General features: G+C 43.2%; 1 protein-coding gene, 1 long non-coding RNA gene and 1 other non-coding gene across 4 annotated transcripts in view; 1 reads left to right on the top strand and 2 right to left on the bottom strand.

The window, feature by feature from the left end:
• LOC149976526 (uncharacterized) overlaps positions 1 to 6,339 on the top strand; it is a 206,188-nt gene extending 199,849 nt beyond the window's left edge. Inside the window, exon 3 of the long non-coding RNA XR_016487085.1 lies at positions 4,394 to 6,339. This is a non-coding gene — a long non-coding RNA (uncharacterized LOC149976526). The remainder of the gene's footprint in view (positions 1 to 4,393) is intronic.
• memo1 (mediator of cell motility 1) overlaps positions 1 to 8,232 on the bottom strand; it is a 28,761-nt gene extending 20,529 nt beyond the window's left edge. Inside the window, exon 1 of one of the 2 annotated variants that reach the window (XM_036945965.2) lies at positions 7,738 to 8,232. In XM_036945965.2, the coding sequence (XP_036801860.2) occupies positions 7,738 to 7,798 (61 nt within the window). In that variant the 5' untranslated portion in view covers positions 7,799 to 8,232. The remainder of the gene's footprint in view (positions 1 to 7,737) is intronic. The other variant, XM_090201758.1, reaches the window with a different exon arrangement.
• A 345-nt stretch (positions 8,233 to 8,577) lies between these two features.
• On the bottom strand, positions 8,578 to 8,649 carry trnah-gug (transfer RNA histidin (anticodon GUG)). Its single transcript has one exon. It is a non-coding gene; the product is annotated as a tRNA-His (tRNA).
• Between the last annotated feature and the right edge of the window lie 5,638 nt (positions 8,650 to 14,287).

The raw sequence follows: 14,287 nt of genomic DNA, 5'->3' as shown, positions 1-14,287 counted from the left end.
TGGAGTTTAGTATACTACCACTGGTGTGCCATCCAGGCCTGGAGTTTAGTATACTACCACTGGTATGCCATCCAGGCCTGGAGTTTAGTATACTACCACTGGTGTGCCATCCAGGCCTGGAGTTTAGTATACTACCACTGGTGTGCCATCCAGGCCTGGAGTTTAGTATACTACCACTGGTGTGCCACCCAGGCCTGGAGTTTAGTATACTACCACTGGTGTGCCATCCAGGCCTGGAGTTTAGTATACTACCACTGGTGTGCCATCCAGGCCTGGAGTTTAGTATACTACTACTGGTGTGCCACCCAGGCCTGGAGTTTAGTATACTACCACTGGTGTGCCACCCAGGCCTGGAGTTTAGTATACTACCACTGGTATGCCATCCAGGCCTGGAGTTTAGTATACTACCACTGGTGTGCCATCCAGGCCTGGAGTTTAGTATACTACCACTGGTGTGCCACCCAGGCCTGGAGTTTAGTATACTACCACTGGTATGCCATCCAGGCCTGGAGTTTAGTATACTACCACTGGTGTGCCATCCAGGCCTGGAGTTTAGTATACTACCACTGGTGTGCCATCCAGGCCTGGAGTTTAGTATACTACCACTGGTGTGCCATCCAGGCCTGGAGTTCAGTATACTACCACTGGTATGCCATCCAGGCCTGGAGTTTAGTATACTACCACTGGTGTGCCATCCAGGCCTGGAGTTTAGTATACTACCACTGGTGTGCCATCCAGGCCTGGAGTTTAGTATACTACCACTGGTGTGCCATCCAGGCCTGGAGTTTAGTATACTACCACTGGTGTGCCATCCAGGCCTGGAGTTTAGTATACTACCACTGGTGTGCCACCCAGGCCTGGAGTTTAGTATACTACCACTGGTGTGCCATCCAGGCCTGGAGTTTAGTATACTACCACTGGTGTGCCATCCAGGCCTGGAGTTTAGTATACTACCACTGGTATGCCATCCAGGCCTGGAGTTTAGTATACTACCACTGGTGTGCCATCCAGGCCTGGAGTTTAGTATACTACCACTGGTATGCCATCCAGGCCTGGAGTTTTCCCAGACTTAAAGGCTTTAATTGCATCAAGAAGTTCCTCCTCTGTAATTCGTCCTTCACATGAGTCTTTCCGTACAGATGTTAATTTTAGATTATTAAATAGAACACAAATCCTTACAATTAACTTTGGTTAGTGGAGATAGAGACTGAAACGAAAACACATGCTTACAAGTACTACACGTGCTTCCTCTTTCAAAAAAATTGTTCGGTGAATCATGGGTGACTCATTCTATCCCGTTCACTTTATTTAAAAAAATATATATATAATATAATACACATGATCTTTCTTGAATAAGTTCCTCCATTCCTTGTTGTTTCTCCTCTTAACTTATTCTCTGCCTCTACGGTTCAGTTTTTATTGCTGTCCAACGGTTAGTCCCCCTATTTCCTTCGTTAATATAAAAACTGAACCTAAAAAATGCTTTTGTTTTTAAAGACGAGCACGGAATTGCATGGCCTCTAAAAGCACATTTAAAAAAAGGGTCCCATACAATAAGGGGGATCTGCTATACCTAGACAGAATAGTTTGGGATAAATATATTTTCACCACCCCAGTCCTTTATCCACAACTTAAATCTTAATCTTAATCTCTTTTAGCCAGATAAATACTGATAGTATTTTCTGCTAAGACATTACAATTATAACTGGCTATACTTATTTCACCATAACGAGATACCAAAGTTTCAATTATATTTATCATCATATGAGTGTCCATTTTGCTGTACCAAGATATTTGCACTGCTATTAAGTAAACCTCCAATTGTTCTCCACTGATCCACCCGCTAAACCCCCCTCCCCCCAAATCCCAGATTGGGTTGTCGTCCCAGTGACTGGCTCCCCACCCACCCACCCGGATCCTACAATCTTACTGCTAAATCAAAACCATGCAGGGAGTTGAAATGATACACCATCTTGTATTTCTTGGCAAGTAAACATGTTTCAATAAACCAGTAGATTAGTCTGTCTATAAAGCAAATAAGTGGACATGGTTTTGTATTCAGGACAGAGTTTATTTACTCTGGAGACCAAGGTGAGTTTACACAGCAGTATGTAGGAACAATTATGACACACACACACACACACACACACACACACACACAGTAGAAGAAAAATATACTACTAACACCTATTATAAAGACTACGGTTCCTAAGGGAATACTGGCATGTACGCTAGCAGTCAGGAAGCAAGTTCAGGAAGTGAAACGTTAAATAAATAAATAGGAATCATAATACAAAACAAGAAACAACAACAACAAACAGACTTGAAACAATGATGCCTGGGGAAGGAACCAAATGGAGTGACATATATAGGGAAGGAACCAAAGGGAGAGACATATATAGGGAAGGAACCAAAGGGAGTGACATATATAGGGCAGGAACCAAAGGGAGTGACATATATAGGGAAGGAACCAAAGGGAGTGACATATATAGGGAAGGAACCAAAGGGAGTGACATATATAGGGAAGGAACCAAAGGGAGTGACATATATAGGGAAGGAACCAAAGGGAGTGACATATATAGGGAAGGAACCAAAGGGAGTGACATATATAGGGAAGGAAACAAAGGGAGTGACATATATAGGGCAGGTAATCAAGGAGGTGATGGAGTCCAGGTGAGTGTCATTATTTATGCACTGATACACGTGTGCACCATAACGAGCAGCTTGGTGACCTCGAGGCTGGAGATAATAAAATATGCAATGATCAGATTAACAATGAGGTGTGTGGACGCGCTGAACAAATTAATGCACACCAGTAGACCTTTCCGAACGCAATCAAAAGTTACAACTGACCACGGAATAAAGACCCACCTGACCACGGAATAAAGACCCACCTGACCACGGAATAAAGACCATCTGACCACGGAATAAAGACCTACTGACCACGGAATAAAGACCATCTGACCACGGAATAAAGACCTACTGACCACGGAATAAATACCGTTGGAATAAAGACCCACTGACCACGGAATAAAGACCGTTGGAATAAAGACCCACTGACCATGGAATAAAGACCGTTGGAATAAAGACCCACTGACCATGGAATAAAGACCGTTGGAATAAAGACCCACTGACCATGGAATAAAGACCGTTGGAATAAAGACCCACTGACCATGGAATAAAGACCGTTGGAATAAAGACCCACTGACCATGGAATAAAGACCCACCTGACTACGGAATAAAGACCCGCCTGACCACGGAATAAAGACCATGGAATATAGACCGTGATCACTTATGTGAGGAGCTCTACACCACACGGGTCAGTATAACAAACGGTGATTTGATGTGTACCGGCATGATGTTACTGAGCTATAGGACCGAGGAGTGCGTGTTTCCACACTCTTGCTCTATGGGGCACAGCTTTAGTCTGTATGCAACAGCGCACTGGTTTACTGGGAGAAGAGAATTCCCCTACCCAAGAACGGTAAAGTACTGGTTCTAATCAGTATCAGTATCGACCAATCAGCTTGCTGCAAACTCTTATCACACTTCTGGAGAAAAAAATAAAATAAAAAAATGGTGTTCAACCAGATGCAATGTCATTTCTCTGTAAACAAATTGACAGACTTACAGAATGCGCTGACAACAAACGACCGATGATTGGTTGAAATACATCGATAATAGAATTGTGGGAGCTATAGCGTTAGATTTCAGAGCAGCCTTCGATGTTATTGACCATAACCGGTAGGGATGAGATCTGGAAGTTAAAGGACGACATGCTGCTTACTTAGCGAGTAACAGATTTCATCTGCTACACTAATCCCTTCAAGATCTAGCGAGGTTAGTCATCAAAATAGAAAATAGTGCGGTTCGGTGACCCACGTTTGTGTGATGAGATACTTGGCGGAGACCTGAAGCTAGACAAGTCTCTTGCAAGAGTACTCATTATAAAAGGGGTAATGTGACTGACTGGGTTATGACGGTTAGCCTACTGAGCTAAAGTCTAGGCATTGATTCTGTCTCTTGAGGTCAAAGGGTACCTGGTTCACACTCAGTCAGTCACAAGCTCAAGATTAATTAGGGAGTGTTATTGGGCTATGACAGGGCTATTCACACTCCATTATAACGTGTCTATACCTCACACTCAACGTCAACAAAACTAAGGAGATGATTGTAAACTTCAGGAAACAGCAGAGGGAACACCCCCCTATCCACATCGATGGAACAGTAGTGGAGAGGGTAGTAAGTTAAGTTCCTCGGCGTACACATCACAGACAAACTGAATTGGTCCACCCACACAGACAGCATTGTGAAGAAGGCGCAGCAGCGCCTCTTCAACCTCAGGAGGCTGAAGAAATTTGGCTTGTCACCAAAAGCACTCAAACTTCTACAGATGCACAATCGAGAGCATCCTGTCGGGCTGTATCACCGCCTGGTACGGCAACTGCTCCGCCCACAACCGCAAGGCTCTCCAGAGGGTAGTGAGGTCTGCACAACGCATCACCGGAGGCAAACTACCTGCCCTCCAGGACACCTACACCACCCGATGTCACAGGAAGGCCAAAAAGATCATCAAGGACAACAACCAACCGACCCATTGCCTGTTCACCCCGCTATCATCCAGAAGGCGAGGTCAGTACAGGTGCATCAAAGCTGGGACCGAGAGACTGAAAAACAGCTTCTATCTCAAGGCCATCAGACTGTTAAACAGCCACCACTAACATTGAGTGGCTGCTGCCAACACACTGACTCAACTCCAGCCACTTTAATAATGGGAATTGATGGGAAATTATGTAAAATATATCACTAGCCACTTTAAACAATGCTACCTAATATAATGTTTACATACCCTACATTATTCATCTCATATGTATATGTATATACTGTACTCTATATCATCTACTGCATCTTTATGTACATGTTCTTTATCCCTTTACACTTGTAAAGGTAAGGTAGTAGTTTTGGAATTGTTAGCTAGATTACTTGTTGATTATTACTGCATTGTCAGAACTAGAAGCACAAGCATTTCGCTACACTCACATTAACATCTGCTAACCATGTGCATGTGACAAATAAAATTTGATTAGATTTTTTAGAGGGGAACAAAAGGCTAAGAGAGTCTTAGCTTTCAGAAATGGGATCATAACAGCGTATAGGCAAACGGTTCAAACGCTAGAGCCAATTTCATTGGAAGAAAATAAATGACACTTTGAGAAACTTGAAATTGTAGTTTGGAAACTCGATACAAACAATGCATGTAATATTTACCGTATTGAAACTGAATAATTATTGAATTTCAAAATGTAATTAGACATTTAAAAACTGAATGCAATATTAATTCAATTCAGTTTCAAACCATGAAATACAAGTTCAATTTATGATTTAAATTAGAAAATTTGTGCATTTCCAAAATATTACATTCAAATTAAAAAAATATTGAATTTAAATGCAGTTTCTTTTGGCACTGAAATTGCTCCGTAGGGGGCTCTGTGTTGAAGCCACAGTGCCTCCATCTTGGAACTCCCTCACCATTGTGTTGAAGCCACTGTGCCTCCATCTTGGAACTCCCTCACCATTGTGTTGAAGCCACAGTGCCTCCATCTTGGTACACCTATTGTAAAAAATATTTTTGGAAGCTATAGAAATGAATTCATTAATGTCTACATTCGTTTTATATATTATATTACAGACACATTATTGCATGTTTGTAACTTACATGTGAAAACATATAAAAACATTTTCCTAAAGTATAATTTTAGATTATTAATGCTACTGTCCCTACTACAACAAAAATACTTAAATATGAGATTTTGTCCTTGAAACACTTAATTGAAATACTATAGAATTCCATCCATTCCTATGGAAGACTGCTCCTACTGGGGGGTGCCAATATGGCCGACTGGTGGCTTCAAAGCCTCTCACTGGCCAATACGTAATATCAGCAATGTAAGGTTTATATGACCAGGCCATTTCATCTCGCCAGGACAGAAAAGAAAAAAAGAAAAATAAACATTTGCAGGTTTTGTTGCTCTCAACCAACAGAGAGAGCATGGTCTGTCCTTTCCTTCCTCCTTCTGCTATCCTCCTCAATTAGTCAACTAGCTAGCAACCAATCTATACTGAACAAAAATATAAACGCAACATATAAAGTGTTAGTTTCATGAGCTGAAATAAAGGATCTCAAATGTTCCATATGCACAAAAAGCTTACTTAGCTCAAATTGTGCACATGTTTGTTTACATCCCTGTTAGTGAGCATTTCTCCTTTGCCAAGATAATCAATCCACCTGACAGGTGTGGCATATCAAGAAGTTGATTAAATAACATGATCATTACACAGGTGCACCTTGTGCTGGGGGTGATAAAAGACCACTAAAATGTGCAGTTATGTCAGTGCCACAGATGTGTCCAGTTGAGGGAGTGTGTAATTGACATGCTGACTGCAGGATTGTCCACCAGAGCTGTTGCAGGAGAATGTAATGTTAATTTCTCTACCATAAGCCGCTTCCGTGATTTTAGAGAATTTGGCTGTACGTCCAACCTGCCTCACAACCGCAGACCACATGTAACCACACCAGCCAGCGTTTGAGACCAGCCACCCGGCCAGCTGATGAAACCGAGTAGTATTTCTGTGCTTCTTACCAGTCATGTGAAATCCATAGATTAGGACATAATTAATTTATTTCAATTGACTGATTTCCTTATATGAAGTGTAACTATGTAAAATAATTTCCAGGACACCAGCCCAGAGAAACTAGTCTGCAACTAGTCTGCAGCCAGTAGCTTGGTTAGCTAACCCTGCTAGCAACTTCCCTGGACACCAACCCAAACATTACCTAGACCAGTCTGCTCGCTAGCTAGGTTAGCTAACCCAGCTAGCAACTTCCCTGGACACCAACCCAAACATTACCTAGACCAGTCTGCTCGCTAGCTTGGTTAGCTAACCCTGCTAGCAACTTCCCTGGACACCAACCCAAACATTACCTAGACCAGTCTGCTTGCTAGCTAGGTTAGCTAACCCAGCTAGCAACTTCCCTGGACACCAACCCAAACATTACCTAGACCAGTCTGCTCGCTAGCTAGGTTAGCTAACCCAGCTAGCAACTTCCCTGGACACCAACCCAAACATTACCTAGACCAGTCTGCTCGCTAGCTAGGTTAGCTAACCCAGCTAGCAACTTCCCTGGACACCAACCCAAACATTACCTAGACCAGTCTGCTCGCTAGCTAGGTTAGCTAACCCAGCTAGCAACTTCCCTGGACACCAACCCAAACATTACCTAGACCAGTCTGCTCGCTAGCTAGGTTAGCTAACCCAGCTAGCAACTTCCCTGGACACCAACCCAAACATTACCTAGACCAGTCTGCTCGCTAGCTAGGTTAGCTAACCCAGCTAGCAACTTCCCTGGACACCAATCCAAACATTACCTAGACCAGTCTGCTCGCTAGCTAGGTTAGCTAACCCAGCTAGCAACTTCCCTGGACACCAACCCAAACATTACCTAGACCAGTCTGCTCGCTAGCTAGGTTAGCTAACCCAGCTAGCAACTTCCCTGGACACCAACCCAAACATTACCTAGACCAGTCTGCTCGCTAGCTAGGTTAGCTAACCCAGCTAGCAACTTCCCTGGACACCAATCCAAACATTACCTAGACCAGTCTGCTCGCTAGCTAGGTTAGCTAACCCTGCTAGCAACTTCCCTGGTCTCTGGCCCATTCCCCCGGTCCAATTCTATACCTGAGGCGGCGTACCAACTGCCAGCGTGACTTGCTTCTCTGCACACTGTTCGGTTGGACATCTTAACTCCGGAGCTGCCAATCTTGGTAAACTGGAACCTTGTCAGGTAGAAAAAGTAAAAACTCCGGGAGTGGGGGGGGAAGAGGAAAACAACTGGGCAGATAGAAAACAACCAACAAAAACAAAACGTCGACAAAGACAAAGAAGGAATGCAAAAAAAAAAAATAGGAAGTTAGCCAGCCAGCTAACGTTAGATAAAAAAAAATGCTGAGAAAAGTGATTCTATTTGATAGTTAGCCAGCAGACTACTTTAAAATGCAATACTTTTAAACGATAATTACGGATGAACAAAATCTCAATGCAGTGTTGTCAGTTGGTTGTCATAAATAACACCATTTGACTTGACTAAAACCGGTATGACATAAATCGGGATAGCTAGTAGCTCACTGTGCATCAGAATATTTTTACGCCTGCTGCTTTCGTTAGATCCGACTCCAAGTAAATAACAACCAGCCATTGGCCGGCACCATATTTTACTTTACACGGATTGGTTGCTTCTTGATGGCAGGTAATAAGGCGGTGTTAAACGTTTACTAAAAATGACGTAAGGCTGCGTGGATTGGCTGCTCGAAGAGCATGTGAAACGATTCGTTAAAAAAAATGTGTTAGGCGTGGCTATGACCCAGCTGTAGAAAGAGTCGGTTCACCGGCATAACAAATATGATATATTTCTTAATTTCTTCCCATGAAATACTTAAATAGATATCGTAACAAAGAATAGTTATTACGTTTTGAAGCGATTCAAAAAGAGCCCTTTTGCCGTGATATTGTCTACCGCAATGCCGTGACCCGGATTCGAACCGGGGTTGCTGCGGCCACAACGCAGAGTACTAACCACTATACGATCACGGCGAGCTACCAGGGCTTATATGTACATGGGATAGATCCCCCTCCCATAGAACGCGCATTCACCGCATTTCGTTGGAGGTGTTGCTAATCCTGTAATTCTCATTTAATTTAAATCATGGTACAAAGCTGATTTTTCTCAATGTAAACTGTGCATTTTCGGGACTTCTTTGGGACACCATGGCCCGGTTCCCCGGTTGAGTGGAGATTTCAGTTAAGGACCAACGGATTGATCTAAAATGTACAAACTCTGTCCACCACTGGGCCATGCAAAACGAACTCGCCCATTGTTGTGTATAAATAGGCGGATTCGATTTAGCTGAGCGGCGGGCACCGGACATCTGCTCGTTTCATCATCGGGAATCTGTGCCACTCAGTAATTTGGTCAACAAGGCCAGAAACATAAAATACATGTTTTCATTGTCTAACTCGTCTTCATTCGGAAAGGCAGATAAAGCCCAAAAGCAATCACTTTTACATGTGAAAACAAAGAGGGCTACTCATTACTCCACATGTCCTTTAAGTCACTTTGCTTTAAGCCGATTTCGCAGTGGGTTTTGAATCAATAGGAAAAAATAATAAATAAATCAGGATGTTGCCTTGTAGACTGTTATATATAAGGCTCCCTGCAGACTGCCTACTAGGCAGCGTTCTGATTTATCAGTCTCTGAGGCTGCTATTGAATCTGATAAGCCTGCCAGGAATAGAGCCCACCCAGTCTCATATACATAATGCACTGACTGCTAATCTGCCTGCCAGGAGCTTTACCTATGAAATAGCCTACAAGGTAGAATCCTGATTTATCAGTCTCTGAGGCTGCTATTGAATCTGATAAGCCTGCCAGGAATAGAGCCCACCCAGTCTTGATCATATACATAATGCACTGACTGCTAATCTGCCTGCCAGGAAGGAGCTTTACCTATGAAATAGCCTACAAGGTAGAATCCTGATTTATCAGCCACTGAGACTGCTATTGAATTTGATCAGACTGTCAGGAATGGAGCTCACCCACTATACATATACATATTATCCATAAAACATGAAGTGTCCCTTACAATTATACACATATCAGTTATGCATGCTAACAACTAGCATATATAACTAGCTCGCTAACTAACAAGACTACCTGGCTAGCTAGCTCGCTCACAAGACTAGCCAAGTTAGCTGCTTGCATGCGATTGGCTTTGGTCTTGGGGGTGGCATACAGCCTGGGAGGCTTAGCTGTCTGTTGGGCATTGTTTAGGGCTCAGATTCCCCAATCTCTTAGTTCACGGTAAGGAACATTAAGCCTGCTAACACTCTAATTTATAAACTGATAATGAAAGCATAATGTTAGCATGACATGTCTATTGTAGCAATCAATTAAAACACGTCCTGGTCCACAGTGGGCTCTGCCGGCTCAACCAATAAGGGCGGGATCTGCATTGAATAGTAACGCAGAGTGGGGATTCATTTCCTGAATCTGAATTGTTCATGTTTATTGACCCGCTAGTCTGTCAATCTGTGCATTGCGGAAATTGAAAATGCGCCAACCTGAACGCACATGATTCCAAGTTAAAGTAATTCACACTTTTAAATATTATGAATCGTTTAAAAAAAATCTACATATCAGCCATCATGGCCTTTTAGTGCATGTCTGTGTGCTGGATGTGAACCAGTGTGAGGATAGAGCAAGCGACATTTCAGCAGCAGGTATATAATAACGACTAACTAGATAACCAATTAAAAACTTAACTTATAGCAGTTCTCGCTAGGTAACTATAGCTAACTAAGCATTCATGTTGACACCTTTTCGCCGGCACAGTAGATAAATATGTACCGTTGGAAAGCTGGGCTTCCCCTCAATTAAACAGTAGCCATGTATATTCGATAAAGTTACAAAATATTATAAGAATAGCCTAATTGACAAATAATTTGCTGTGCATAGATCTCCCCTGAAACATGTATATTAGAGCACAGTATATACTGTATGTGAACATGTCTAGTTAGATACAGTTCCTGGCTCTGAGGTAGCTGACCTTATCCATTTAGATACAGTTCCTGGCTCTGAAGTTGCTGACCTTATCCATTTAGATACAGTTCCTGGCTCTGAGGTAGCTGACCTTATCCAGTTAGATACAGTTCCTGGCTCTGAGGTAGCTGACCTTATCCATTTAGATACAGTTCCTGGCTCTGAGGTAGCTGACCTTATCCATTTAGATACAGTTCCTGGCTCTGAGGTAGCTGACCTTATCCATTTAGATACAGTTCCTGGCTCTGAAGTAGCTGACCTTATCCAGTTAGATACAGTTCCTGGCTCTGAGGTAGCTGACCTTATCCATTTAGATACAGTTCCTGGCTCTGAAGTAGCTGACCTTATCCATTTAGATACAGTTCCTGGCTCTGAAGTAGCTGACCTTATCCAGTTAGATACAGTTCCTGGCTCTGAGGTAGCTGACCTTATCCATTTAGATACAGTTCCTGGCTCTGAAGTAGCTGACCTTATCCATTTAGATACAGTTCCTGGCTCTGAGGTAGCTGACCTTATCCATTTAGATACAGTTCCTGGCTCTGAAGTAGCTGACCTTATCCATTTAGATACAGTTCCTGGCTCTGAAGTAGCTGACCTTATCCATTTAGATACAGTTCCTGGCTCTGAGGTAGCTGACCTTATCCATTTAGATACAGTTCCTGGCTCTGAGGTAGCTGACCTTATCCATTTAGATACAGTTCCTGGCTCTGAAGTAGCCGACCTTATCCAGTTAGATACAGTTCCTGGCTCTGAGGTAGCTGACCTTATCCATTTAGATACAGTTCCTGGCTCTGAGGTAGCTGACCTTATCCATTTAGATACAGTTCCTGGCTCTGAAGTAGCTGACCTTATCCAGTTAGATACAGTTCCTGGCTCTGAGGTAGCTGACCTTATCCATTTAGATACAGTTCCTGGCTCTGAAGTAGCTGACCTTATCCAGTTAGATACAGTTCCTGGCTCTGAAGTAGCTGACCTTATCCATTTAGATACAGTTCCTGGCTCTGAAGTAGCTGACCTTATCCATTTAGATACAGTTCCTGGCTCTGAAGTAGCTGACCTTATCCATTTAGATACAGTTCCTGGCTCTGAGGTAGCTGACCTTATCCATTTAGATACAGTTCCTGGCTCTGAAGTAGCTGACCTTATCCATTTAGATACAGTTCCTGGCTCTGAGGTAGCTGACCTTATCCAGTTAGATACAGTTCCTGGCTCTGAAGTAGCTGACCTTATCCAGTTAGATACAGTTCCTGGCTCTGAAGTAGCTGACCTTATCCAGTTAGATACAGTTCCTGGCTCTGAAGTAGCTGACCTTATCCATTTAGATACAGTTCCTGGCTCTGAAGTAGCTGACCTTATCCAGTTAGATACAGTTCCTGGCTCTGAGGTAGCTGACCTTATCCATTTAGATACAGTTCCTGGCTCTGAAGTAGCTGACCTTATCCAGTTAGATACAGTTCCTGGCTCTGAGGTAGCTGACCTTATCCATTTAGATACAGTTCCTGGCTCTGAAGTAGCTGACCTTATCCAGTTAGATACAGTTCCTGGCTCTGAAGTAGCTGACCTTATCCATTTAGATACAGTTCCTGGCTCTGAAGTAGCTGACCTTATCCAGTTAGATACAGTTCCTGGCTCTGAGGTAGCTGACCTTATCCATTTAGATACAGTTCCTGGCTCTGAAGTAGCTGACCTTATCCATTTAGATACAGTTCCTGGCTCTGAGGTAGCTGACCTTATCCAGTTAGATACAGTTCCTGGCTCTGAAGTAGCTGACCTTATCCATTTAGATACAGTTCCTGGCTCTGAGGTAGCTGACCTTATCCAGTTAGATACAGTTCCTGGCTCTGAAGTAGCTGACCTTATCCATTTAGATACAGTTCCTGGCTCTGAGGTAGCTGACCTTATCCATTTAGATACAGTTCCTGGCTCTGAAGTAGCTGACCTTATCCAGTTAGATACAGTTCCTGGCTCTGAGGTAGCTGACCTTATCCATTTAGATACAGTTCCTGGCTCTGAAGTAGCTGACCTTATCCATTTAGATACAGTTCCTGGCTCTGAAGTAGCTGACCTTATCCATTTAGATACAGTTCCTGGCTCTGAGGTAGCTGACCTTATCCAGTTAGATACAGTTCCTGGCTCTGAAGTAGCTGACCTTATCCATTTAGATACAGTTCCTGGCTCTGAAGTAGCTGACCTTATCCATTTAGATACAGTTCCTGGCTCTGAGGTAGCTGACCTTATCCAGTTAGATACAGTTCCTGGCTCTGAAGTAGCTGACCTTATCCATTTAGATACAGTTCCTGGCTCTGAAGTAGCTGACCTTATCCATTTAGATACAGTTCCTGGCTCTGAAGTAGCTGACCTTATCCATTTAGATACAGTTCCTGGCTCTGAAGTAGCTGACCTTATCCATTTAGATACAGTTCCTGGCTCTGAAGTAGCTGACCTTATCCATTTAGATACAGTTCCTGGCTCTGAAGTAGCTGACCTTATCCATTTAGATACAGTTCCTGGCTCTGAGGTAGCTGACCTTATCCAGTTAGATACAGTTCCTGGCTCTGAAGTAGCTGACCTTATCCAGTTAGATACAGTTCCTGGCTCTGAAGTAGCTGACCTTATCCATTTAGATACAGTTCCTGGCTCTGAAGTAGCTGACCTTATCCATTTAGATACAGTTCCTGGCTCTGAGGTAGCTGACCTTATCCATTTAGATACAGTTCCTGGCTCTGAGGTAGCTGACCTTATCCATTTAGATACAGTTCCTGGCTCTGAAGTAGCTGACCTTATCCAGTTAGATACAGTTCCTGGCTCTGAGGTAGCTGACCTTATCCATTTAGATACAGTTCCTGGCTCTGAAGTAGCTGACCTTATCCATTTAGATACAGTTCCTGGCTCTGAGGTAGCTGACCTTATCCATTTAGATACAGTTCCTGGCTCTGAAGTTGCTGACCTTATCCATTTAGATACAGTTCCTGGCTCTGAGGTAGCTGACCTTATCCATTTAGATACAGTTCCTGGCTCTGAAGTAGCTGACCTTATCCAGTTAGATACAGTTCCTGGCTCTGAGGTAGCTGACCTTATCCATTTAGATACAGTTCCTGGCTCTGAGGTAGCTGCCCTTATCCATTTAGATATAGTTCCTGGCTCTGAAGTAGCTGACCTTATCCATTTAGATACAGTTCCTGGCTCTGAGGTAGCTGACCTTATCCATTTAGATACAGTTCCTGGCTCTGAAGTAGCTGACCTTATCCATTTAGATACAGTTCCTGGCTCTGAGGTAGCTGACCTTATCCATTTAGATACAGTTCCTGGCTCTGAGGTAGCTGACCTTATCCATTTAGATACAGTTCCTGGCTCTGAAGTAGCTGACCTTATCCATTTAGATACAGTTCCTGGCTCTGAAGTAGCTGACCTTATCCATTTAGATACAGTTCCTGGCTCTGAAGTAGCTGACCTTATCCAGTTAGATACAGTTCCTGGCTCTGAAGTAGCTGACCTTATCCAGTTAGATACAGTTCCTGGCTCTGAAGTAGCTGACCTTATCCATTTAGATACAGTTCCTGGCTCTGAGGTAGCTGACCTTATCCATTTAGATACAGTTCCTGGCTCTGAGGTAGCTGACCTTATCCATTTAGA

Source organism: Oncorhynchus mykiss, chromosome 16 (genome assembly GCF_057628025.1).
Source record: "Oncorhynchus mykiss isolate SJ-2025 chromosome 16, ASM5762802v1, whole genome shotgun sequence".
Classification (NCBI taxonomy): domain Eukaryota; kingdom Metazoa; phylum Chordata; class Actinopteri; order Salmoniformes; family Salmonidae; genus Oncorhynchus; species Oncorhynchus mykiss.
Note: the sequence above shows the minus strand (reverse complement) of the source record. Positions and strands in the feature narration are given on the sequence as shown.